The sequence below is a fragment of the Balaenoptera physalus genome (genome assembly GCF_965194825.1).
Source record: "Balaenoptera physalus genome assembly, chromosome: 19".
In the NCBI taxonomy this organism is placed as follows: Eukaryota; Metazoa; Chordata; class Mammalia; order Artiodactyla; family Balaenopteridae; genus Balaenoptera; species Balaenoptera physalus.
Genome location: NC_138900.1, coordinates 17,670,750 through 17,698,314, shown reverse-complemented (window position 1 = coordinate 17,698,314; position 27,565 = coordinate 17,670,750). Strand labels below are relative to the sequence as shown.

Sequence of the window (27,565 nt, the reverse complement as noted above, 5' to 3'; positions counted from 1 at the left end):
TTCTTATATATGATGCATGCTTAGGTAAAAAATTCTAACACTTCTGAATGGCATAAGTCCCTTCTCCGAAGGTAATGCTTCTCTCTTCCAACTCCATCCCAGTTCCAGACAGAACCACTATTAATTGTTTTATGTAGCTGTGCAGATAGCAGCAGACATGCATATGCAAACATATCCGGAAAATACATCTTTTTACTCCATTATATATACCCTTTATTCCCTCAACAGCATACCCGTTAATTATTACATTGGTTCTCGGTTTGAAAGAATAAGCATACAGTTCCAAGGCGTAACAAATGTTATACTTGATTCTTCATTCAAGGGATGAGTGTGTCACTTGCAGGAAAGCCTTGCGTGGTTTATGGACTTTCTCTCTCCAGAAGAGTCGTGATCTCCCCCATGCCTGTTGGTGATATCACCCTCAAAGTAAGCTCAAGGTTGCAGCTGGTGTCTGTGGGCAGGCTGCAGAAGAGCTGTCCAGGGAAAGAAAGCAGGAAGAGTTTGGGGGGAAGAATGAGTTGTCATTTGCACATAGATGCAGACATCATGATGTCCTGCCCTCAGCTCTGCAGTCACCATGCTGCTCTTGGCCTAGTTTGGTGCTTTTATGTGGAGAGTAGCAACTGCTTTCTTTTCTTCTTTCAACAAATATGTATAGGAGGATTGTCTACTGTGTGCCAGGCAATGAGAATGCAACAGAGAGCAAAACAAAGACCCTGTCCACATCCAACTCAACTCCTAGGTAGGGAAACAGAGAAAAAATAAATGGCACATACAAACATAATGTCAGGTAGTGAGAGGTGCTATGAAGAGAAATAAAGAATGATGAAGAATGAGAGTTAGAAGAAGGCCTCTCTGAGGATGGGACATTTGAGCAATGCCTGTCAAGCGATAGCTGTACAATTCCAGGGGAAAGGATGCTCCAGGTAAGGTAGTGGTTCATTTGCAAATGGGGTCAGGGTGGGCTGTCCCTCAGGGGACACTTGGCAATGTCTGGAAGTTTCTTTGATTGTCAGAAAAATGGCATTTTTTTTTTCATGCTAGGGCTAGAGTGAGAGGAATCTTACTCATTTAGAAGAACTCGAGTGTTACACCAGAGGACCTGCAGTGATTTGAAGGAGGAGGCACGATAGAGTAAAAGATGCTGGACTTGCATGTTAGGGAATCAGAAATTCAGTGACTCACTATGTATTTAGGGGACAATTTTTATCATCTTTTAGGATCTCAGTTTCTCTTTCTGCCTCTGACCAATATCCCATCCCCCCTACCCCGCACATAAACACCCATGGCCAGATGGTGTTTCTGCATGAAGTCTAGAACATTAGGTGACAAGACTCAGACCCCAGATCATGAAAAGCAAAAGTTTGCAGGAGCACAAAGCTCTTAGATTTCTGATTTTTAATTCAAATTGATTTGGAGAAGGTAGAGTCTTGATATATCTCTTCCTTGTAGTCCTTCAGGTTATGTTTTAGTCCTGCAGCAAAACAGATGCCTGGATACTCAAAAGCTCCTGTCGACTGCCACATTTGAGCGCTATTGCAGCTCTTTTGCAGCTCAAAAGTCACCCTAGGAGGAAGAGATTTCTCTACTGTTTTTTTTTTTGGTTTTGTTGTTGTTATTGTTGTTGTTTTTTATAATGAAACTCTCTAGGAGTTAAGCCAGCATTTTATTTATTTATTTATTTTTGGCTGTGCTGGGTCCTTGCTTCTGTGCGAGGGCTTTCTCTAGTTGCGGCAAGCGGGGCCACTCTTCATCGCGGTGCGTGGGCCTTTCACCGTCGCGGCCTCTCTTGTTGCGGGGCACAGGCTCCAGACGCGCAGGCTCAGTAGTTGTGGCTCACGGGCCCAGTTGCTCCGCAGCATATGGGATCCTCCCAGACCAGGGCGCGAACCCGCGTGCCCTGCATTGGCAGGCAGACCCTCAACCACTGCGCCACCACGGAAGCTCCGCTACTGTTTTTTAATTTTAATTTTTGTTTTTTGTTTGTCTGTTTACCAGTAAGGATATGACATTTTATTCAAAACAGTATGATCTGAGGGGTTGTGGTGGCTGCATCTCCCAACCAGTGCTGCTGGAATCTGGTGAGCAGAGAGCAGGGATGCTGCTGACAACATCCTGCGCTGCATAGGACCGCCCTCCACGACAGAGAAGCCTCTGGCCCCCAGTGTCAGTAGTCGTGCTGTTGAGAAACCCTGAGGTAGTGGGAACTGGCTGGTGCAAAAACTTGAGACCGGAGCTGTGCTCACAGTTTTTGAGGAATAGCAAGAAGGTCGGTGTGGCAAGAGTAGAGAGAGGTGGGATAGGAAATAATAAGTTCAGAGCCTAGTCAGGGGCCAGATCATGTAAGGTATTGTAGGACACATGAGGAGTTTGGATTTTCTTCTGATTGTAATGGAAAGCCATTGGAAGACTTTGAGCAGGGGAGTGAAATAATCTGACTTTTGTTTTATAAGACTTCCTGTGTGGAAAGTAGCCTCTAGGGGAGAGAGGAGACTCTGCTAGTTGCCTCCCAATATCTAGTGTCACCTTCTTCCTTAATAACAAAACTCTGGGGAATTCCCTGGCGGTCCAGTGGTTAGGACTTGGTGCTTTCACTGCCGGGGCCCTGGGTTCAGTCCCTGGTCGGGGAACTGAGATCGCACAAGCTGCCATGGCGCAGCCAGAAAACAACAACAACAAAAACTCTGGAGGGTTTTTTGTTTGTTTGTTTTTGTTTTTTCAGGAATATTATGCATGGAGAAGAGACTATACTTCCCAGCTTCCCTTACAGCTAGGAGTGGTCACTTGAATTAAGTTTTGGTTCATGAAGATGTAACTAGAGGTTTTGGATGAGACTGCTGGGAAGTTTCTTTAGAGGGAAAAAGGGTGCTACCTTCTTCCCCACTCCCCCCCCAGTTTTTTACTATCTAGAATGCAGGCAGAATGGCTAAAGGTCATTTAAACATTTAGAACTATGAGGTAGTTCCAGTATGTAAGCCTTGTGTGAGGATGAAGACCAGAAAGATGGGAACTGGGCTCCTTGTGATACCCGGGAGCCTCCATGCCAACTCTGGACTGCCTAACCCTAGATTTATTTTTACCTTAGAAAGAAGTAAACGTTGCTCTTATTTAAACCACTGCATTTGTTGTTGTTGTTGTTGTCGTTGTTGTAATGTGTAGATAAAACTAATCCTAATTGAAAGGAAGCAGGAAGGTCCGTTAAGAGGCTGTTATAGTAATCCAAGCAAGAGATGATTGTAGCTTGGAATAGAATGGTAGCAGAGGGGGTGACTAGAAGCACTTGTACTTTTTTGTGTGTGTGGTAAATTATACATAACATAAATTTTGCCATCTTAACTATATGTAAGTGTACAGTTCAGTGGCATTAAGTATGTTCATATTTTTTGCAACCATCAGCCACTAGCCATCTGCAGAACTTTTTCATCTTCCCAAACTGAAACTCTGTACCTATTGAACAATAACAACCATTCCTCCTTTGTCTACCATAGACTTAGTTCCCCTCACTGGCCTTTCACTTTTTCATGTCCTGGATGATAGTTTATAGTTATCCTGTTAGTTACTACCATTGATAGCAATGTAGCTGAAATATACAACTTCCTGGGAATTCCCTGGCAGTCCAGTTGTTAGGACTCTGTGCTTCCACTGAAGGGGCACAGGTTTAGATCCCTGTATGGAGAACTAAGATCTTGCAAGCCGAGCAGTGCAGTGATAAATAAATAAATAAATAAATAACTTCCTATGTGTGTTGCATGTAATAAATTTTTGATATATTTTATTTTGGAAAGCAGGCTATAAAATAGCATACAACATGATCTAGTTTTACAAAAAGATATCTACGGGTACAAATGTAGGCTGTATCAGAAACATGTAATCAGTGGTTATAGCTATTTAGTAATATTTGATACTGTTTATTTCTTTATTTAGCTGATCTTTTCCCCGTAATTTATTTGCAATGAATATGTATTACTGGTATAAAAGGTTTTATGCACCACAGTGTTTGGGCCATGAAGTAGGAGTTCAGAAACTGTGTCTGTTGATATTTTTACCAGCAGTAAAGCAGCATGTCTAGGGGCAGAATGTAATCTTGTCCGAATGATTAACATTTGGTGTTGGCTCATCTACCCTTGGGGATGTGTTAGCTTTCTCTCCTCACTAGTTCTTTCTTCTGTACATAGCATGGCAGCTTCTTTGTGCTCTAGGTTAATACTGACTGCAAAGAGATTATTGTTTTGTTAGTTGCTTTTTTTATTGCTGTTAGTTGCTTTTTTTTTTTAATATTTAAGCACTCACTGTTAATCAGTTTTTAGGTCAGACTATACATGTTAGTTTCAGTAAGCTTGTTTTTTACATTTTTATGCCATAATTTAATCTCCATAAGGTACTTTCCATAGTCCAGGCATGGTCTACTGCATTCTGTATTTCTCTGGAGACACATTTAGGTCTTTGTATCACATTCTGGTCTGTTGGTTAGGTCATTATGTAATAACTCTGGAATTATCATAAGAATAAAAGATTGGGAACACGTGGAACCAACTGTAATGTTTAAGGTACAAGTAAGTTTTGAAGAGAGAGAAATGACTGAATGAGTTTGGAATTTCTAATAAAAGCAGCCAATCCGGATCAACTTCATTTCATTCATTCTCGACTTTTAAACTGATCAGAAGTAAATGCTAGAACCCCTGGAAATGTTTGACAGTATGGTATATGTGACACTTTTACTTGTTCTTCACTCTGCAGGGATGTGAGAAAGACGAATTGTTCAGTGAGGGTGAGCAAAAAATGAACTTAGACATTGTGTATATTGATGTGAAAATCACAAGGTGTGTGGCAGATGGGGTGCAGTTGGGCACTTCGTGATTTCAGCACGTGCGGATATAGTAAGGGCTGAGTCAGGCCCTGGCCCTAGAAGAGGAGTAACTAAAATTGTGAAAATATTCTAGGAAGGTAGAGTTGACTATGGTGGTGTAGAAAGAGTGTTCTTTTAGGGTTCAAAATAGGATGACCTTAAACTAAAATTGGCTTTAATTAATAAAATATAAAAATCACCAAAAAGAAAAGGTTTCCTGGTTATATCCATGAACATAACCCCCTTAGCAGCACATGTGGTACGTTTATAGGGGAATGGGAAAGTGAACGTGTACCCTTTTCCTCTGCCATCAGGGATTCCCAGAAAACAAGGTTTCATTTCAGTAGATCCTCAATGGCTGTTTATAGTAATCCAGAATGCTCCATGGATATTTGGAGGCAGAAGTGGCAAGGTCGCTTATTGTCTGTGTTCAGGAATTGGGCCTTTATGAGGAATTGAAGTCACACCAAAATGTTTCTCTTAATGCAAGTCTGATAACAGCCTCTTATTGCCCCAGATTCCATCAACTTGGGATGCCTTTGGATGAATGGATTTTTTTTTTACTAATACAAACACCAAGGGTAAGATTAAATCTGATTGCTTTCTTCATAACTGTTGAATGGGACTGATGTGCTGAAGGCCTGAACAGATGTTTTGGGGTTTGGAATTCCTCTAGAGGTAAGAGAAGCTGCTTCTTTTCCCAAGCCCTGTGTGTCCTCTCCCAGTTTATCATTGCTGTTTGCAGCCAGTCTTAGCAGTCTGCTGTGCAGATCATGAACTTTGAGACTCACGCCACCCTGAAGTGCCACAGGCTACCCCACTTTTTACTCTTGTCGCAGCCCCTTTCCCACAGTTAGAGAAGACTGAGCCATGCCTCTCAGTCTCCGTTTCCAGCCCAGGGAACTGGGCTGACACTGGGGCCTGACACTGTATGGGAGACATCAGGGTTCCTGCACAGGGTTCCTCTCCCCTTCTTGGTATCCTTAGTCACTGTCGTGACTACATCCTGGATCTTGTCATATGAAGATAGCATAGCCTGATGGTTAGAACACAGTTTTTGGAGTCAGACAGACTTGGCATCAGATCTGTACTGCACCACTTATTACCTGCTTGACACTGGAGCAAGGTTCTTTCTTTCTCTAAGCTTCGGTGTTGTCATCTATAAAATGGATGAATTGCTATCACCCCCCTGAGTCACTTCACTGCACGTCAAGTGCTTGGTATGGGTTAAGCACTCAGTAAATGATAGCTGGAACTCTGGAAGTTCCAGGTTGATAGACGTGGAACTCTATAGCTCCACTGACAGTTTAAACTCATTGACATTTAAAATGTCTCTCTCTTTGACCACTCCACTCATTTGTCCACCAGCTTGCCACATCTGTTCTGCAGCTTCACTGGATCCTGCAGTCCAGGAAACGTTCTCCCTGTGAAAGAGAAAGTAGCTGTCCTCAGCCCTTGGGTCACATGCTTCCAAATTCATAACTTTAGAGTCTCTATTTCTTTCCAGGTTTCTCAGGAAGACCCCAAGGACTGGCTCATCCCTGTGATGGAGAGGATAGAGTCTGTTACAGGAGGGAAGCTGGGCTAAGACAGGAGATATTGTAGAGAAAAGGGGGGCAGAGGCAGGCTGGAGATTGAGCTTTGTCCTCTATCTGGAAAAGGTGGTGTTTATACGTCTGTTAGTTTAGGTAAACTTGTAGAATAGATATTTTTTAAATAGCTTTTCCAGGGACTTCCTTGTTGGTCCAGTGGTTAAGACTCCATGCATCCACTGCAGGGGGCACGGGTTCGATCCCTAGTTGGGGAACTAAGATCCTGTATGCCACGTGGCACAGTCAAAAAATAAATAAATAAAAAAGCTTTTCCAAGCTCCAGGGTGTAACCATTGGTTTGATTGGCTTTTAATGAATTGTTTACAACACAAATATTTTGTCACAACCCATATTTGTGCTACATACCTCATGGGTGGGGGAGGGAAATGCTGAGCTCTTGTTCGCATCATTTCTTCTGTACACGGAAGAAATTTATATTAAATGACTCATCCAAGGTCAAGCATGTAATAAGTGGTGGAGACAATATTCCGAATGTCTGCCTTTTAAAACTGTCCACCATCTCTCCCCCCATTTACCCCTGCAACAGAAGCATCCTCCTTCCACCATTCTGCCCTTGACAACAAGAGGACCCTCCCCAACCCCCAGCCTAGCATCGACCAGCATTATCAGAGAATGTCCTGTTCTGGGCCCAGGACCCTGCATCAGGCCTTCAGAGGCCTTTCTCAGAATTTTCCTTTAGAAGGGAGAGGGGTTACTCCATCTGTTCCCTTGGTCTTTTCCTCAGAGAGCCTTTTCCTTCCCACCTCACTCCTTAGTGTTCATTCTCCAGTAGCCCCTGACTTTGCATATCTACTTAACTGTTCCCCACCATTAGAAGGTAACCCTAACAAGGACAGTGACTTGTTCGCTGTCTTTCTTATAGTATCTTCTGGCTTTTTTGTGCTTTGTACATATCAGGCATTCACAAATTACACATCTGTTGAAAGATTGAATGACTCAGTTGTATCTGTCAAAAGCTGAAAGAATGTGAGCCTAGAGCAAATGGCACATGGCATCTCCACTTCTCCCTCCTCCTCCCTCAGCCACAGCCTGCCAAGAGGCTAAGGAAGGAGGAGGAGGAAGAGTTTGTGTGCCTGAGGACCCAGCTTCACTTCTCCTCCTGGGTTTGCTCTCTGTGGAGCGTCAGGACACCATATCATTCTGGCCAAAGCCAGTTAAGGTTGAGCTGCTGTCCTGTGTCTGGTCTCAGTGCTGCCAGCCCACAGCTGTCTTCACGTGTGTAGAGCCTGTTGAAGGCAGGGGGGCACAATGGCTAAGGGCATAGACACTTGAGTCAAGTGACCCCTCTGCCACATCTAGTTGTGTCCCCTTGACAAAGTTTCATAACCTTTCTGTGCCTTAGTCTTATTGTTTGTGAAATGGAAATGACCTCATATGGTTGTTCCTAGGATTAAATGAGATAATCAATGTGAAATCTTTAGCACAGGTGAAGTACATGCTGAGTGTTTCGTTCAGGCTGGCTGATATTATGTACAATGCTAATTAAATACTCTTTTTTCTGTTTGTGGCACAAGTTCCTAGGTTGCTAGGTCTGCTTATTCTGTGTGGCTCACTCTGCCCCATCTTTGATGGGGTGGAGCTTTGAGGGAGATGTGAGTGGAGACCCAGAAGGTTTGTTTGAGTGGGAATTCAGCCTGTATTTCTGATGGTTCCCTATAGAAGGAGGATGCTTTGGTGTGAGTTTTGTGTGTTTGCTTTAGTTTTGTCCTGGTGATTTCCACAGGGGAAAATAATTCAGAGGGAGTAAGTGTCACCACTGGGAGCTTGCCTGACTCTCTTTCTCCAGGAAGAAGAGCTCTGCCCAGTGGGGGTGGAAAAGGGCAGCATCTGAAATGTGTGCTGGGAGGTGATAGGTCCAAGGTTGAGTCTTATTTTTGGCTTCTCCAAGGAACAGGACTGGGCCAAAGTGTGGGCAGTGGGGTTGGATTTTAGTTCCTTGTAAAAGGCAATGGAAACCTTCACCACCTCCCCAAGGCAGCGCCCTGAGAGCTGGCAGCTAGTGGGCCCTCTCAGCTATGCTCCAGTTGGATTACAAACTCAATAAAATAAGTAATTTTTTGTTAGTAAGTAATCCACTGTATAGGCCAATGAAATACCTTCCATTAAAAATGTTTTGAATGTTATGGAACATGATAAAGGAGTTACAAAAAGGTTTTGTTGTTACTGTTGTTGAATTTTGTATGACTAAAACAACTGTAAAAGATTAGGGGGACATGTCAATAATCTGGAAAGTGTCTGCTCAAGTTGCTTTGCAAGCAGCAAATTCTTGCTGTCTTTTAAAGAAAAAAGAAGTAGGAAATCATAGAGAACACCTTGTAGCTGGAGTTAACACAAGAAAGCAAATGGGGAACGACAAGTAATGTCAGAGAACAGCTTTAGCCAATGCCAGAGGTTGGCAGATAAAGGCACATTTGTATCTTAAAATGTTTATGGTATGTAGTATATTTTTAGTACATATATTATAATTACATGTTAATAGTATATATTAACATAGCATGTATATGGTAGTTTTTTTAATGAATTTTCTACTTTAACGGACTACTGCATCAACCAACCAACTAATACGTATCAGGTGAGTGGGTTTCTACTGTTCTGACAAATGGACTTAACAGTATGTTTTGTTGACTCCTAGAAGACAGGTCTGTGAGCTTTGTTTTGTAAGACTGGAAATATGACATACAGCTATGTTAATAACTATGTAATAACTATGTTAATACACTGTTACCAAAATAACCTGTATCTTTGGATTCCATTTCCAATGGAATGTCTTCTTATAGTCAAACTGACCTTTTGGATTTTTAATCACCTGGCTTTTACTCTGCCCTCTGAATACTGTGTGGACAGAATTGGAATTGTGGGTTGCTGTGGTTCAGCAGGAGCTCAAAGACAACCAGGGTTGGTGTGAGCCAGAGTCCAGATGAGGCGAGTGGAGAACAGGAGTGGAGGGAGGCTAGATGGGAAGTGGGAAGGCCCATTCGAACCTTGGGGCTTGCTATTTGGTTGAAACATCTTGATTTCTAGGTATCAGGCCACCCAGGTCCAAACGTGAGAACAAAGGCAGATCCTTCTAAAGCATGGTGACTTTTTAACTTCATATGATTTCAGATTTCCAGTTAATTGTTACCTCTACTCAAATTGATAGTTGAGAATTGATTGCGGTCATGCAGTAGCAACCCACAGCCTTAAAATCCCTGGCTCTCTTGTTTTCACAGGTGTTGGGGCGATGCTTCTTGACAGTGGTGCAGGTCCATTTCCAGTTTCTGACCCAGGCGTTACAGAAGGTCCAGCCAGTGGCTCACTCTTGCTTTGCCGAGGTGGTTGTGCCAGAAAAAAAGAACAGCAGCAGTGGCGGTGGCTTATCTGGCATGGGCCACACACCAGAACTGGAGGAAGCTGTGCGGTCCTGGCGGGGGGCTGCTGAGGTAACCCTGACTTTGGGGAGATTGGTGCCCTTTGTTCAGATAGGAGAGGCTCCAGAGGGCCTTTACCTGTTGGTTCTTAAAAAAGCCATTTTATGTAGAAGTGTGAGTTTTCAACTGCTGTCATTAGCTTGTTCATTCATTTAACAGTGAATGTCTTTGTAAATGCCCACTTCATGCCAGGCATGTGCAGGCCCTGAGGTAGTAGCCTCTACTCACAGCCTCCTAGGAGAAAAGTCTTACAAAAACAGGTTTGAGGGGCCGTGATGGAGGTGTGCAGGAGCCCAGGGGAAGGGCCTGGCATCCGACAAGAAGTGCAGCAGAGCTTCTAGGAAGAGGGACTAGGGAGAAGAGGCTGGAGGGTATATGGAGGGTAAGGGGTCAGCCAGGTAGCTAGGTGGGGATGTAGTAGGCAATGACACATTTCTTGTTGGCATTTTATTTTTTAATAAATTTATTTATTTTATTTATTTATTATTTTTGGCTGCGTTGGGTTTTGGTTGCTGCGCGTGGGCTTTCTCTAGTTGCAGCGAGCTGGGGCTACTCTTCCTTGTGGTGCGGGGGCTTCTCTTGTTACAGAGCACGGGCTCTAGGTGCGCGGGCTTCAGTAGTTGTGGCTTGTGGGCTTCGGTAGTTGTGGCTCGCGAGCTCTAGAGCACAGGCTCAGTAGTTGTGGCGCATGGGCTTAGTTGCTCTGCGGCATGTGGGATCTTCCCGGACCAGGGCTCGAACCTGTGTCCCCTGCATTGGCAGGCGGATTCTTAACCACTGCGCCACCAGGGAAACCCCTTGTTGGCATTTTAATACTCCTTTGTTTCCAAGGGCAGAATAAAAGCCTTCCAAGACGGGACTTTAACTAGGACTTACTGTTCCATTTCACAGAGTAAAAGAGACTTTATATTATATAACATTTCGTTTGAATTTAGTTTGAATCATTCGTCAATTAAATTGGCAAACTATTTCATTTTGTTTTAGAGATCTCCTTTAATCAAATTTTTAAACATGATTTTTCAACATTTTAACATTGTATGTTCTCTCATTTTCTTACTTCAGTTTTATGCTGTTCAACTGCATTGTTATTTCTTTTCAATTTCTTTTTCCTGTTTGCTTGTTTGTTTTGGTCTCTTTCATGTTAAAAACTCTCCTTTGCTTTCTTGGTGTTTATCAGAGCAGCCCTGAAATGCTAATTGGGGGTTGAAGGTGGGAGTGGGACCTCTTGACTTCATTGCATGTGGCCGGGCAGTGGGGTCCACACCTTTATCTTCTCATCTTACAACGCTATGGGCCCTCCTGGCTGCAACCTCCTGATCATGCAGCTCACATTCACACCCTTCATACCTGACTCAAGGTCTTCTCTACTCCACCTGTTGGCATCATTCGTGCTGAGAATCCAGCCCAAGTGAGGCCTCCTGGTGCTCCTTTGACTACCTCGCCTTGACCTTTCCCTTCACCCACTTCTGTGTGCCCAGGCCTTTCTGCCTTCCTTACTTTGCTTCCAACCAGTGACCCTACTCCACACACACTGAGAAAATAGAATCTACCTGGCAGCAGCCCCTGTTTTTCATGTCCGCCCAAATGACACCCCTCCCCCCATTCAGACCCTCTTCTCTTCCTTCCTCTTCATTCCAGCAGAGGAGGTACCCTCTCCTTCTGTCCAGGGTCTGCCTATCCTCACCCTGCCCCCAACCTCAGGGCTTCTTTGGTGGGACCCTGTGTTTTCTCTCCTCCTCGGCATGCTCCCACCTGTACACAAATATGCTTACAAATAAAAATCCTCCCTGCCCTGCCCTGTTTCTCTGCTCTTTTTATAGCCAACTTCTTGAAAGAATTGTTCACTTCACCTTTAATTCACTCTAAAAAAGATTATTATTATTATGAAATATTTTAAGCATATAGAAAATGTCATACATACCCATCTATATTCCTTTTAGCTTTGTCAAGCGAATCTTCACTTTTTGCCCATTTGCTTCATACCTTTTATCTTTTTATAATTTTATTTATTTGTTTGTATTTATTTATTTATTTATTTATTTATTTATTTATTTATTTATTTATTTATGGCTGCGTTGGGTCTTTGTTGCTACACGTGTGCTTTCTCTAGTTGCGGCAAGCGGGGGCTTCTCATTGTGGTGGCTTCTCTTGTGGAGCACAGGCTCTAGGTGCGCAGGCTCAGTAATTGTGACGCATGGGGTTAGTTGCTCCGCGGCATGTGAGATCTTCCTCGAACAGAGCTCAAACCCGTGTCCCCTCCATTGGCCAGGTGGATTCTTGACCACTGCATCACCAGGGAAGTCCTCATACCTTTTATTTGTTTATTTATTTTTAACTTTTTTTTTAAAATTCATTTATTTTATTATTTATTTGGCTGCATTGGGTCTTCATTGCTGCGTGCGGGCTTTCTCTAGTTGCAGCGAGCGGGAGCTACTCTTCGTTGCGGTGCACGGGCCTCTCATTGCGGTGGCTTCTCTTGTTGCGGAGCACAGGCTCTAGGCACGCAGGCTTCAGTAGTTGTGGCTCGCAGGCTCAGTAGTTGTGGCTCGCAGGCTCTAGGGCGCAGGCTCAGTAGTTGTGGTGCACGGGTTTGGTTGCTCCGTGGCATGTGGGATCTTCCCGGACCAGGGCTCGAACCCGTGTCCCCTGCATTGGCAGGCAGATTCTTAACCACTGCGCCACCAGGGAAGCCCTCATACCTTTTATTTTTAACAGGAAAATATTATTACAAATGCACTTGAGTTCCCTTTGTACTTCTCCACTATCTTATTCATATTCCTTTCTCTCTAGAGATAACCTCTTTTGATTTTGGAGTTTGTGATTCCTATGCATATTTTTATATTTTTATTCTATATGTATGTATCCATAAATATATTGTTTTGCACAATATGAAACTTTATATAAACGGTATCATTCAGTTCACTAAAATCTGGCTTCCACTCCTACACAAGAACGTGCCTTGTCTTGTCAAGGTCACTGGTGCCTTCCATGTTGCCAAAAATAATTGGCAGAAACGCAAGGATCCCGATGACTCCATTCAGCAGCTCACAGCGACATGAGCCCTGGAAATCCTCTCTCCTTGGGGAGAACCAGGTGTTCTTAGGTACCCTCTTAGCTCTTGGGCTAGCCTCTCCATCCACTTTGTTAGCTTCTCTTCAACATAACTTATGAATATGAGTTTCTCAAGGCTGAGTTCTACGTGCCCTCTCCCCTAGAGGGTCTTCATCTAGTCTTGGAACTTTAAAAACTGCTTGTGGGCTGGGGCCACAAGCACACAAATGTGTGTGCCCGGTTCGCTTCCCCCGTGGGCTCAGGCCCCTATATTCAGCTGCTGCCCTCCTCAGGTCTTCAGATGGCTCAGCCCTTAGCCTTTCTGCACACACTGTTCCTCCTCAAATCTTCCCTGTGCTAGCATGTAGTGCCATCCCACACTGGGTCCTTTGTGCAAGGAACCTGAGATTTATCCTCCAGTTTTTCTGTCACATCTACATCCAATCCATAAGAAAGCCCTGCAGATCCTACCTCCAAAATATGACTGCAAATCTGTCCCTTTCTTTCTGTGTCCACTATCACTAACCTAGTTCAGGGAATCATTACTCTCCCCTGACAGCTTCAGTGGCTGGACTTGCTTCTCCCCTTTCTGTCTTGCCGTCCTTCATGTCTCTCCATTTCCTTAGGGTAAAGTGTGGACCCATCCCCATGACCTGCCTAGTCCCACATAGTCTGGCCCCTGCCTCCTCACCAGCCTCATCTGTGGCCACTCTCCCCTGCTCACTGGGTTCTAGTTCCTTTGCTGACATCTCTGCCTGTCCTACCCCCACCCCACACTTCTGTTGACTGCCTCCTCTGCCTTAAACTCAGCCTAAATGATGATTTCTCAGTTTCTCGGGCGCTCCCTGTTACAGTTCTCTGTTTCCCTTGGGATGTTTTTCTCCATTTTATATTTTTTAAATGTTTTATTTGTTTGCCTTTTCGACCCATGAAGCTGTCAGCTCCAAGATGGTAGGGACCAGGTTTTGTGCTCCACTGTCTATCCAGAGACATCTAACATAAGACCTTGTGGGCTACGTATTTGACTAAATGGAAGAGTTCTAGAAAGAGAGTCAAATGGTTTTAAACTGTGAGACTGTTAGGGTTCAGGGAATGGTTGGTATTCATACAGAATTTGTGGAGCTTTGGAAATGTATGGCATTATAGCTGCTAGTTAATTTCCTTTAGTCCTGCAATTTTGGTAAATATTACAACTCCTGCCTTGGCCTAGAAGAACAAAAATTAACTGTTAAAAAATGTTATTTGTTGCACAAATGTTATTGCAATAAAAATAGACATTGAAAAATTGAAAGACAGTTCATCCTGAATCCTTCCTTCCATCTAGTAAATCAAGTATATATTTTTCTGTATTCTCTAGTCCTGACCCATATGTATAGATAACATTTCATCACAAGACACAGATAAATTTCTTCTTGTTTTTCTTATGTACTCTTCATAAACATATTTAGTGACTAAACAATAAGTATTTCATTTTTCTGTGCAGATTTCAAAAGTTCTGTTTTTCCTTTAATGTTACAGTGTATGTTTTTTCCTATTCTTTTCCTATTGGTGAGGTTTTTTACTTTGGTGTATAGGACCACCCAACCATATATATATTGTTTAATTCTGGAAACTCCAAAGGCCAATATACTAGGGTATCTGTCTTTTTAAAGCAGGGAAATTTAAAATGTGAATATTTTTAATGTGTATGTAATTTATATGTAATATAGATATAAAATAAATAACAGATAGGTAAGTCTTTTTTCCAGGGTTTCTTTTTTTTGGTCATACCGCGTGGTTTGTAGGATCTTAGTTCCCTGACCAGGGATTGAATCCAGGCCCTCAGGAGTGAGAGTGCAGAGTCCTAACCACTGGACCGCCAGGGAATTCCCAGGGGTTTCTTAAATAAGGTAGTTCTATTGTCAGGTTTGCTTTCTCTTCAATGCTTGATTCAGTCTTTCAGAACTTCTGGCTGCTTGCTCACTTCGTAATACAGACGATCCGGAATGTCTGGTTTATATCTAATTCTTAGATAGTTTCTTGCTTTACTATTGTTGTTTTCTGGTTTTTTAATTTTGCTAGTATCTGTAACATCCTCTTTTACCTACCAGTCACCATTTCTGTTGCAGGCAACATCTAGACTAAGAGAAAGAGGCTGTGATGGCCGCCTGGCAGGAATTGAAGTTCAACAGCTCTTCTGTTCTCAAAGTGCAGCAATTCCTGAGCACCAGCTAAAAGAACTGAACATAAAGATTGACAGTGCTCTGCAAGTACGTTTTTCAGAACTGGCACATTAATATCTAAGGGATGAAAACAAGGGAGGGAGTTAAAGTCGTGATGCTGAACCAATTGGAAAGAGTAATAAGATGGTAGTTTGCTTCATGTCTTTTAATAACTATAGAAATTTTAAATTTCTGTTTTCATTGAACCTAATCAGTTTATAATCTGCTATGTAATCTTGATTCTTGAAAACAATTTCTTTGCAGGCATATAAAATAGCTCTGGAAAGCTTAGGTCACTGTGAATATGCAATGAAAGCCGGTTTCCACCTGAATCCAAAGGTGATTGAAGCCAGTTTGCAGGTACGCTTTTCTTTCTGGTAGCTCCTGGGAGCTGTGGTATGGCATTCATGCCATCCACATGAGGCAGATGTCTTGAGAGGTGAGCTGTGGGTCACCTCTCCTCTCCTATCCAACCCTTTTCCAGGGCTGCTGCAGCGAGGCAGAAGCACAGCAGACAGGGCGGAGGCAGACCCCGCCACAACCCATGCAGTGTGAGCTTCCCACCGTCCCTGTGCAGATAGGATCGAACTTCCTGAAGGGTGTCTCCTTCAACGAGTCGGCCGCCGACAATCTGAAACTTAAGACGGTAGCTTTCCTTGGGGTTCCAGCAACCTGGGTGTGAACTTGAAAATAGAGTTCTTAAGGAAACCTGAGGGCTTGTAAAGAATCTAGACTAAAAAGCAAAACTTAAGTGAAGACAGGAGGCATTGACCTTCCTCAGTAAACTGGTGTGTAAAAGCAGACTAGGGTGACTTTTTTTTTTTTTTTTTCTCCATTTGGTAGGTCTTTATTGAGCATCCATTAGTGCCAGGCTAGGAGATTTGACAGCCCACTAGGTTGTGATAGGAACACAGAATGAGGGGGCCTCACCTGGAGGATTAAGAGATGTGACTCTTGAGAAGAGGACTTTAAGCAGAGAAAGACCTGAATAATAAGTATGGGGGTGGGGCTGAGGCTGTGAGATGGCCAGGAAGTGAGAGCCCACCCCAAGAGCTGAAGATCTTCCTCAGAGCTGTAGCTGGGGGCCCCTTGGCCGTCCAGGACAGTCACTAATGAGATTCGGACTTAATTGTCCTGAAGTAAGGCTTGGGCTCTGGTATTTTGTAAAAGTTGTCCAGGGGATTCTAATATGTAGTCAGACCTGAGGGCCACCGTCTAGAACAAGGGGAGACATGGTAGGAGCCAAGGCTGGAAAAGCAGCCCGGAGAGTCCAGAAAGCCCCCAGTGTGAGGGCTGGACTCCATCCCCAGGTGGCTGGCATCCCACCAAGACAGGTCGTGTAATGAGGTTTGCATTTCGGAAAGATCCCCCTGACTTCAGGATGGCCTGTGGCTGGGAGGGGAGCAGCAGTGAAGGGTTTTGGCCGTAGCCCCATCCAGTGATAATGGGAGGCGAGTGGACGCATCCAAGAGCGATCTAGAAGTTATAATAAGCAGGACTCAGCGATTAATTGGCTGTGAGAGGGAGGGGAAAGGAGATGAGGCCCACGTTTCTGGCTTGGACAGCTGCTTTGGTGCTGTTTATTGAGGCTCGGGGATAGTCGTCATAAAATATATTTTTGGACGTGATTTTAAGGTTGCTTTTGAAATGTCCAAGTGGAGCTGTTCAGCAGGCAGTTGGATGTATGGGTCTGGAGCCCCGAAGTGGGATCAGGGCCAGGGTCCTCAGAGGCAGATGGTCGCTGGAGCCAGAAGAGAGGCTGGGGGATCCAGGAAGTGTGTGGAGAGGGTCCAAGGAAACTTTGGCATTTAAGGCAGTGACTGTGACCATTTTATAGTTATACGGCCATAAATGAACTTCTTCAGTAATGTGCTACGTCTGCCACAGCATACTCTCCTTACAGTATCTTGATCTGAGTACATTGATGCTGTGAACCCCAACTTGTTGGGAGAGTTCCGGATCACCAGTTTATTATGAGAGGACGTAACTCAGGAACAGCCAGATGGAAGAGATGCCTAGGGCAAGGCATGGGGAAGGGGCTTGGAGGTTCCATGTTCTCTCCAGGCACCGCTGTCCCAGCACCTCCATGTGTTCACCAAATCAGAAGCTCCTAGGGTGACTTTTTTAATGAGACATTTGCCAAGTTAGTTTTATTCATAATTTTGTTTAAAATGTGTAAAATACAGGGTTTTGAAAGTACACTATAAAATGCTGTTTATGATTAATGTTTCAGTGGACTTTCATAAGTTAAATAAGAGGAGAAATCTTGTCATAATACTGAAGTAATTAGGACCATTTGCAGAGCATCATGTGTGCCAGGCATTGTGTCAAATGCTTCCCATGCATTGTCTCAGTTAATGCTCACCCACGAAGTGGGTACTGCCCTTTTCCCCATTTGACAGATAGAGGAACTAAGGTCCAAGGCCACACAGCTACAAAGTTGTAGACTGGAATTGGAGCTTATACAGTCTGTTTCCAGAGTCTGCATACCTGACCACTTGTTCATCCAAAATAAAGATGAGGTTTTCATTGGTATTTACTTTTACCAGATGATTTTGTTTCCTTATTCAGAGGGATTCAGAATTTCAAAATTCCTCAACCAGTTTGCATTAGCACATTGCTAAATGATGCTATATTTTGTGCTAGAATAGAAATCACATATGTATATTAACGCACATGTATTCATATCTAGCCGGTCACGCTACAGGGTTGAGAAAATCTTTGAAGGTAATTAACGATAATTACTTAAGAAATTAAAATGACATGATATGGGAGTATGTAAAATGGTCTTCTCTTGAGGACTATTGTGTACCTGTAAATGCATTTCTACAAGTCTTAGAACCTGGTATGGCTTTATTTTGAGGTGCGAACTCTCTTTTTATCAATCTGTAGCATACAATGTTACAGCTGATCAAGGAGGCAGGCTGCTATAATGGAATCACACCCAGGGACGATTTTCCTGTGACTGAAGTCCTGAACCAGGTGTGCCCATCCACATGGCGGGGTGCCTGCAAGACCGCCGTGCAGCTGCTGTTTGGCCAAGCTGGACTGGTGAGTGAGCACGTGTGATGGATGGGGGAGAGAATAGAGAAGGACGTTTCAGGCATGTGAGGATGTGGTGTGGGCACATGTGCGAAAACATTGGAGAATTTAAAAAGTGCTTTGCTTGCTGCAGGTTTTAGACCAGATAGAAAAGGTAAAGGAAGAACAGCATTAAAAAGTCTTTTTTTTTCTTTAATAGATTGATAATATGTATTAGCAGGGGACCTAGTTGCAAAATGATGTCTCAGGCTTTCCTGATTTTAAGGAAACCATTACATTAGTAACGATTTGATAGGACCCTTCACCTGGCCTGACTACTCTGGAGCCACAGTGGATGTCTTTCTGTTGCTCAAACACACGAAGCTTCTTCCTGTCTCAGGCCTTTGCCCCTGATGCTCCTTTTTCCTGAGAATACTCCTCTCAGATCTTCATGTGACTCACTCGTTCTCATTTTCCTGATGTCAGCTCAAATATCACCTCTTGCAATGGTATAAGTAGTGCCCCCATCCAGTCACTTTGTATACCAGTTCTCTGTTTATGCAATAAAATAACAACATCAACTCAGGTAAGTTTGGTCTTTTCACCTCTTGTGAGAAGAATAACTTTTGCCAAAGTTGGGTGGAGTCAGGAAATCAACATCTAGGTTTTTGTTAGGTACCTTTGACCCGTATACCTTATGTTCTTATCCCACTTTCTAGAATTAAGTGACTGCTTTTTGAAGAGTTATAGCATTTCAGAGATTAAAGGAAGCTAATTAGAGATTTAGAAAATTAAAGAACTGTTTCTTACTCTAATTCCTACTTTATTCATAAAAGGAGCTGTTGGGAGGATGCAGTCCTTTTGTTTGGTGTGAGTGCGTGCTCAGGTGGCCCAGCTCAGGGTGGTACTGCCTTGTAGAGGGCCAGGTGGGGGCCTGTCCACAGTGGTGAGTTACGTTTCCCTTAAGATCTGTTCCTTAGTATAGGAACCCCTAAGAAAAAGAGTAAACTGGAGACCCCCTGCTGAAGTGTGGAGGAGCCCCACTGCCTTTTTAGTAGATTGATCCATATTCCCAAAGACCATTTTAGCTGAAACTAGGAGAACCATGGCAATAAGCTCTCCAGAAAGGAGTGTGTAAAATAAGGCAGGAGGACCCAAAGGTTTTTTTTTTTAATTATTCAAACCCTGTTTTCTTTGTAGCTAAGACTCTCTTTCTTTTTTTTCTTTTTTTTTAATTTATTTATTTATTTTTAGCTGTGTTGGGTTTTCGTTTCTGTGCCAGGGCTTTCTCTAGTTGCGGTGAGCGGGGGCCACTCCTCATCGCGGTGTGCAGGCCTCTCATTATCGCGGCCTCTCTTGTTGCGGAGCACAGGCTCCAGACACGCAGGCCCAGTAATTGTGGCTCACAGGCCTAGTTGCTCCACGGCATGTGGGATCTTCCCAGACCAGGGCTCGAACCCGTGTCCCCTGCATTGGCAGGCAGATTCTCAACCACTGCGCCACCAGGGAAGCCCCGGCTTTTTTTTTTTTTTTTTAAAGATTTTAGCTTAGTTTTTAAAATATTTATTTATTTATTTATTTGGCTGTGCCAGATCTTAGTTGCCACATGCGGGATCCTTAGTTGTGACATGCAGACTCTTAGTTGCAGCATGCATGTGGGATCTAGTTCCCTGACCAGAGATTGAACCCAGGCCCCCTGCATTGGAAGCACAGAGTCTTAACCACTGGACCACCAGGGAAGTCCCCCAAAGGTTACTTGGAGAAAACATCGTTTAAAAAAAAGTCCCATGTTATTCAGAGAGCAAAAACTTCTTCCTAATTCCCTCTGCCTTGATCCCAGGGCACCTTTGTTTGTGACTGATAAAGAACCTTTAGATTATTGTTCTGGGGATGGGAGGAGAGAGGAAACACCTGCCTGTTCCAACAATGGCTATTACTTGGACAGGAAGTCTTTTCCAAAGGACATTGCAGACCAGCTGTGAGAACTCTCTTTGCAGCCATGGAAATCAACTCCATTAGAGGCTGAATTTGGAATCCTAATAAGCAACTCTGCATGACTTTGCCTTTTCTGAAATGTTACAGATTTGGTTTTAAAGTGTTTTATGATTATTTTCTTAAAATTCTTTTAGTTATTTGAAAATATATTCATCACTTTGTCAGACTCTTTAAATTACAAAGCATACTGTATCATCTGTGTAGTAGTAAAGACTCCTCCAGGGAGTTCCCTGGTTGTCTAGTGGTTAGGACTCCGTGCTTTCACTGCTGTGGCCTGGATTCAGTCCCTAGTCAGGGAACTGAGGCCCCGAAAGCTGCACGGCGTGACCAAAAAATATGGAAAATAAAAAATAAAGACTCTTCTCCAAATAAGAGGAAATCATTGAGAAAAGGGTTGGTTCTTCATTTTTCCTGAAGTAATTTTGTTTTTATTGATGGTTGAGGATAAAATGGTCTTTACAAAAAGCTTCGTCCACTTCTGGCTTGGATTCAGTCATTACAGATAGGCTTTTCTAAAGCATTGGTTTGATTTTTAATGACATTTTTACTTCTTTCACATTTTTACTTCTTTCAAGTGCATAAAGTGAAAAAATACTTAGGAATGAAACAAAAGAAACAAAGGAATTCCTAATTAACATATTTACAATTTGGAAGAAGTACTGAAAATGATTGTAGAGTTCGCTACCTCCTGCACCTCGAATGTGTTTCTGTTTATTGAAGTATTACTGTTTTCAGTCATCTTTATTACTTGCTTTTGTCTCCATGGGGCTCCTGACTGGCCTCTGCATATCTGTCTTGCTGGGGAATAGTTCTTACCAGAGTCACTAGCATTGATAGGCTCATGCATTTGATTTGTTTATGATCCGTTTTCCTCTCTGAAAGCTGATTTTTGTTTTTGTTTCTCTGTTAGGTGGTAGTTGATACGGCGCAGATTGAAAATAAAGAAGCCTATGCCCCGCAAATCAGTTTAGAAGGCTCCAGAATTGTGGTTCAAGTCCCATCCACATGGTAACGTGACTCTTACATTAACACAAGCCTAAGCTCTGATTGATGTTTGCACATCTTTGGAAAGATTGCATTGTTTTGGACAAACCTACGCTGGCTCACACAACAGGTCTTACTACTTGTGCGGGTTTGTGGTCAGTGGAGGTATGTTAATGCCTGTGTCATGATTATCGGTACACGATAAGGAAGCCAAGATGTCTGAAAAATAGTCTCATTGACCAGTAATGCATCTAAAATGTTATATACTCATGGGTCATAATGAGCAATATTATCTTTTTGTGTTACTGAGTCCACAGCTTTTGAACAGAGTATATATCATTTTCTCTAAGTCACCCAGCATTTCTTGAAAGCTGAGTACAGAACATAGAATTTCTTCTCTTCTTCCATTTCTTCTCCTTCCAACAACAACCCTGCTGATCTGGAGCTCATGTCAGTACACACCCAGTGTCACTGCAAATCTGGAGGCAGACTGAGCTGTTCTTATTTTTAATTATTTGATTATATTTGTAAACTTATAATAAAGTGTTCTTCTTAATCTATTCAAACAAAAACTCCTACAGATCACTAAGAAATGGGCAAGGCACATGGACAGGTAAATCAGAAGAGACATGGTCAACAAAGAGATGAAGAACATGTGTAACCTCACCTACCAAAGAAAGGAAGGCAAAGTAGAAAAACAATACAGTGTCATTTTGCCCATCATATTGTTGAATTGTTTTAGAATAACAGTACTAGATTTGGGCCAAGCTGTACAAAAACAGGCACAGATGTTGTTGAATAAATCACACAGCCTTTCTGGAGGGCAGTTTCATTTGTCAGATGCCTAAAATAAGGGCAATGACCTCAGCAGTTCCACCTCTAGGGATTTATCCATGTGATGTGCACACAGATGCAGCTGAAGGATCGGCATCACAGCTTTACTAGTAAACAAGAAAAATTAAGCCTATATTGGAAGACTTTTGCTATTAAAATTATGATCAGAATGAATATTTAACTATATAGAAAATGTGTAAAGCATTTAGGTAGGAAGAGATAGAGTTAGTAAGGAACAGTGGCACTATTGGTGCCCATGTGGACTAAAGTGGTAGCTGGGTAATACATTCGAATTGTATTTAAATCATTTCTTCTTGAAATGTGAGGAGGGGTCCAGTGGAGATTCTGCCGAAAGTTTTAGAATTTGTTGATATATATCAAGTAAGGGTTGGCAGTTTACTTCATGTCCCCAAATCTCCCTTTTATGAGTTTCTTCCCCAAATTTCTAAATTTGATTATTAATATGGCATAATGCATAATGTTAATTTATATACATATCTTCATTCCTGTCAAACAGTAATTGTGTGGGGGTTTTTTTGTTTTTTTGTTTTTTTTGGCTGCACCATGCGCCTTGTGAGATCTTAGTTCCCAGGCCAGGCCCTTGGTTGTGAGAGCGTGGAGTTCTAACCACTGACTGCCAGGGAATTCCCCAAGCAGTAGGTTAAAAGCTCACTTTTTTGTAAGATTTTTGTGTTCCTGAATTCTTAATTTGTTTTCTAATTCAGGTTCTTATTGAAAAATATTAAACTTAACCAGGATTCTCATGTTAAAGAAAACATTTTCAACTCTTGGATAACTGGGTGAATATAAACAGCTAGTACTAAAATGGTTAACCCTGCAGTTTACTTCCACAACTCTCCCTGTATGATTGATTTCCTTTGTAATTCATTGCACCTCCTTGAAAGACCTCATAGACTGCAATTACTTGGAGAGGCTCCCTCTGCTGGCTACTTTTGGTAAAAATGCAAAGTTTTATGTTTTTGTTTCAAGTTACAGAATATGTGCTTGTTGAGAAGAACTCAAAAAGAAGTGATTGCTTTATTCCACCTTTGGAAAAAATGAAATTATTAGCAAAACTAGTCAAGAATTTATTATATGCTTTGCTTTTAATAAAATGAAGTGTCTAGCTGCCAGATACATTTTTTTTCCCCAAAGAAAGTAAAACCTTACTTAGATTTTTTTAACTTGTCATATTTAAGTTATTCACCCATTCTTTCTTTCAACAAATATTTACTGAGTACCTAATATGTGACAGACACTGTTCTAGGCTCTGGGAATTTAATCATGAGCAAGACAGACAGGGTCCCTGCCCCTAATAGAGCTGGCTTTGTTATGGCATGGGGTTGGGGAGGGGACAGCTGATAAGCATGGGAGTTAGCTGCAAGCACTGGCAAGCGTATGAATAAGGAATAAGAGTAGAGTGACATCATCTCATAGCGATTAACAGGTAAAGATGGCAGGAGGAGGCTATTTTGGATGAGGAGGTCAGTCATGAAGGGTCTCTTTAAGGATGTGATTTGAGAGGAGCCTGCCATGCAGAGAGCAGATGGGGAAAGCATCCCAGGCAGAAGGAACAGCAAATGCAAAGGCCTGAGGAGTGAGCTGGCATGGCTGGAATTATGCTAGGTGGTGTTGAAGACGGGGATTCATAGAAGCCAGGACTTGCAGGGTCCCTGAGGGACTTGGATTTTATCTAAGAACAGGTGGAAGGTTTTAAGCCAGTCTGGGTGATTTGTCAAAAGAATGGATTTAGTCTCTTCAGGGGGTTTTATTGATCAACTCTCAAGACTGATGAATAAAATAAAAATGCCAATTTGTTGATTTTTAGAAAGAGAAATTATTGTTACCACCAGGAACTCCTTTCTGCATGACCAAAAAATGCTCATCTAGTGGGCAAACATGTGACCAGCCAGATCACAAGTAGGAGTTGGCTTGGGAACATAGAACAAGTGTGTCCTGGTAATCAGCGATTCCAGGCTGAGAGAATCAGGTGCATGAACCTCGGCCAGGTCCGCTGGCCAAGATTCTCTCCCAGGAGCCCAGGGTCTGACTGGGCACTGGCAGAGCTTGCCTTATTTTTTTTTTTTAATAAATTCATTTATTTATTTATTTTTGGCCGCGTTGGGTCTTCGTTGCTGCGCGCGGGCTTTCTCTAGTTGCGGCGAGCAGGGGCTACTCTTCCTTGTGGTGCGCCCAGGCTTCTCATTGTGGTGACTTCTCTTGTTGCGGAGCACGGGCTCTAGAGCGCAGGCTCGGTAGTTGTGGCACGTGGGCTTAGTTGCTCTGGGGCATGTGGGATCTTCCCGGACCAGGGCTCGAACCCATGTCCCCTGCATTGGCAGGCGGACTCTTAACCACTGCGCCACCAGGGAAGTCCAGAGCTTGGCTTATTGCTCGCTTTTTCCAATGTTTCTGAGGCTGGCCAGCTTACATCCTCACAGATATATTTCTTCTCAAGCCAAAGTCACGTTGGGGAGTGCTGCTGCCTCCTTAGGATGGCTTTGCAAGTGTTGATTTCACCATTTAACTCCTAGAGAGCCTAGGAACAGACAGATAGCATCTTCCTGGTTCTCCCTCTCAGAAAAGGCCTTTTGGTGGAGGTGCCCTGGGTGGGCAGTGGGGACCTGAATGGTGGGAAGCAGCTCTCAGTGGGGAACAGTCCAGGCAAAGTCAACAAGAGCAAAGGTCCTGAGATGTGGGCAAACCCAACTTATTCAGGGCGTGTGAGAAGGCCTCATAGCTGAGACAAGGTGAGGAGAGGTGACAGCAAAGAGAGGTATGGCCAGAGAGTCAGGAGGGCCAGGTCACAGAGAGCTGTGGTGAGGGGTTTGGATTTTATTTCAGCCATGATAGGTTGCCACTGGAGGGTTTTGCACAGGGGATTGGTGCGTTCTGATTTGTGCTACAGGAGGCTCTGTTGCTATGTGGAGGGTGGGCCTTGGAGGGACAGGACTGGAGAAAAGGAGACCAGATGGGAGGCTGGTCCTGAGACGCAGGTGCTGGTGGTGTCTTGGAGTAGAGCAGTAACGAGAGAGGTGGTGGAAGTGCCTGGATTCGGATTGTGTCATGGAAGAGCCAGCAGGATTTGCTGATAGACTGGATGTAAGAAGTGGGGAAAACTAGCAATGACTCGTAGGTAGACAGCTGTGCTGCGTACTTACTGAGGAAGTCATAGGATTCAGAGTGGTTTTGGCGGGAGGAGAGGGATCAAGAGTTGTACTGACCAGGCTCCCTTTGAGCTGCCTGGTAGGTGTTCAGGGAGAGCCGTCAAAGGTGCATTTAGATATGTGAGGGTGGCGATCAGGAGAAAGGTCTAGACTGGCGAAGACAACTTGAGAGTCTTTATTGTAGGGATGGTCTATAAAACCACAGGACCACGTGCAGTCCTCTAAGAAGAAGGGACGAAGCCTGGAACGTGCCACGATGCAGAGGGAGGGGAAGGAGGAGCAGGACGAGACCAAGAAGGAACTGCCAGCCAGGTAGGAGGAAAATTGAGCAAGGTTGGGGTCACCAAGGCTGCAGAAGACAGTGATCCAGGAGGAAGGAGACATTGCATGATGTTGCTGAGAGATTGAGTAAAGTGGAGACAGGTAACTGACCCTTGACTTTGGCAAGATCTGAGTTGTCTGATAAAAGCTATTTTAGTGGAGTTATAGGGATGAACACCTGGTCAGAGTGTGATGAAAGGAGAATAAGAGGTAAGGAAGAGGAGGAGACTGTGATTTTGTTAAAATGGGGAGCAGAGAAGTGGGGCAGTATCTGGAGTGGATGTGGGGCTAAGAGAAGGTGGTTGGCGATACTGGTTTGTTTGCCAAAGGGAATATCACAGGAAAGGAATGGGGTGATTACTTGAGTGAGGTCCTTGGGAAAAAAGCAAGGCTGTACGGTGCATGTGGTGCTCAGGTGGAGGGTCAGCCCGTGGCAAGAGCAGGTCTTGTGCTCTGACGGCAGGGCAAGGCGGGGTGTGTGGGCACAGACACTGGTGAACTGGTGGGATTAGTGGTGAGGGTGGTTGAAATAGATCTCATCTGCTTATGTGTGTTTTCTCAATTAAGTGAGAGTTGAGATAGCAAAGAATGGGAGATGGTAGGGATAGCAGAGCTTTGAGGAGGGGGAAGGTAAAACAGTCATCTTGGAAAGGGAAAAAATTAATTTACGGGAAAACCATGTTTATTGTTTATCTGAAGTTTGCCAGGCTGGCAGACAGATTTTTTCCCTCCACTGACCCTTGGTTTCTTAGGTACAGGTGTGAAGTGCTGTAGTGGGAGGGAGGGGTGGGACGTTATGGAAAAAGTTTGTAAAGGAGTACATACTGTGCCAGAGCACAGAATCTCAGCAGGGTAGAGAGGAAAATAAGGGCCGAAGCCGATGTTGGACAGTGAGAGGGTATTAGGGCCCTTGGAAGGCAAACCCTCCACCGAACTCTTCTCTTCCTACTAAACAGACTCTAGACAGTTAGAAATCTGTGGAGACCCCAAGCCCTATTGCTTCCTCCTCCTTTTGTGGAGCAACAAGTACAAGTGTTAGTCCTGTCATCCTCTCAATGTTCTTACAATTACCAAATTTTTATTTGGTGCCAAAAGCTGTGGCCTTTTGTGTAAGGCCTGCTTGTTGAAACACCTTTGCGGACAAGTGCAGCCCAGACTCACGCAACCCGATTCATGCCTAGGTGCCTGAAAGAAGACCCCGCTACCATGTCCCTGCTGCAGAGAAGCCTCGATCCCGAGAAGACCCTGGGTCTGGTGGATGTGCTCTACACGGCTGTGCTGGACCTCACCCGCTGGAGGGCAGGGAGGTTGGTGTCCCCACCCAGCACTTGAATTGGTTCATGTTCAGGTCCACACCTAGGGACAGTGTGACCACTTACAGGGTCATGTGAGAGTATGTCACTGATAGTATGTTAGTAAATAAGGCAAGAAAGGAAACTATTCGGCAACTTTTTTTGGGAATAATTTCAAACTTACAGAAAAGTTGCAAGAATAGTACAAAGAATTGCCCTTTACCCAGATTCCCCAGTGTTAACATTTTTGCCTTCATTTGTTTTATCATTTCAGAGTTAAGGACATCAAGAGGATTTTAACCCAACTCACATTCTCCTTATGAACTAAGAGCAGAAAAATATTTAGAAAATTTACTTATATCTTGCATGACATTTATTTATATGTGAAAGTAGCTGACAGTTGCAAGATTATCTCTTTGTGAATTAACTTTAGAACCAGTGGAGACCTTAAACATCTAGCCGTGGGCCCTCCCCATGTCTTCATTCATGAGCCCAGATCAGTGAGGTGACTTATCCAGGGGCACACCAGCCATAACCTGCCCAGCTCCTACCCATGCCCTTTCTATCTCTAGGGCTTTCTTTCAGTACTGGAAAAAAGTACTTGGAAGACTTAGGAAGTAACAACCATCTGTTCTTGGCACTGTCTATGAATACTTCCAAGGACAACAGTGCTGCATAGTGTCCCTGGGTCCTGCCCGCTCGCCCCTCTCTGCTGTGTGGATTTGTCCGTTGACCCTCTGCTGGATCTGCCAGGCTCCCAGTCCCCATCATCCCGGCACAGAGCTGGCCTCTGCCATTTGCGTATCCCACTCTAGCCGTGTTTTTTGCTC

The 27,565-nt window shown here is 43.6% G+C and overlaps 1 protein-coding gene across 1 annotated transcript in view; it reads left to right on the top strand.

The window, feature by feature from the left end:
• GARRE1 (granule associated Rac and RHOG effector 1) overlaps nt 1–27,565 on the top strand; it is a 50,107-nt gene that overhangs the window by 11,079 nt on the left and 11,463 nt on the right. The window contains exons 2-8 of the mRNA XM_082437866.1: nt 9,672–9,881; nt 15,029–15,169; nt 15,386–15,481; nt 15,606–15,767; nt 18,014–18,172; nt 21,048–21,145; nt 26,625–26,750. Coding sequence (XP_082293992.1) covers nt 9,672–9,881; nt 15,029–15,169; nt 15,386–15,481; nt 15,606–15,767; nt 18,014–18,172; nt 21,048–21,145; nt 26,625–26,750 — 992 coding nt within the window. The remainder of the gene's footprint in view (nt 1–9,671; nt 9,882–15,028; nt 15,170–15,385; nt 15,482–15,605; nt 15,768–18,013; nt 18,173–21,047; nt 21,146–26,624; nt 26,751–27,565) is intronic.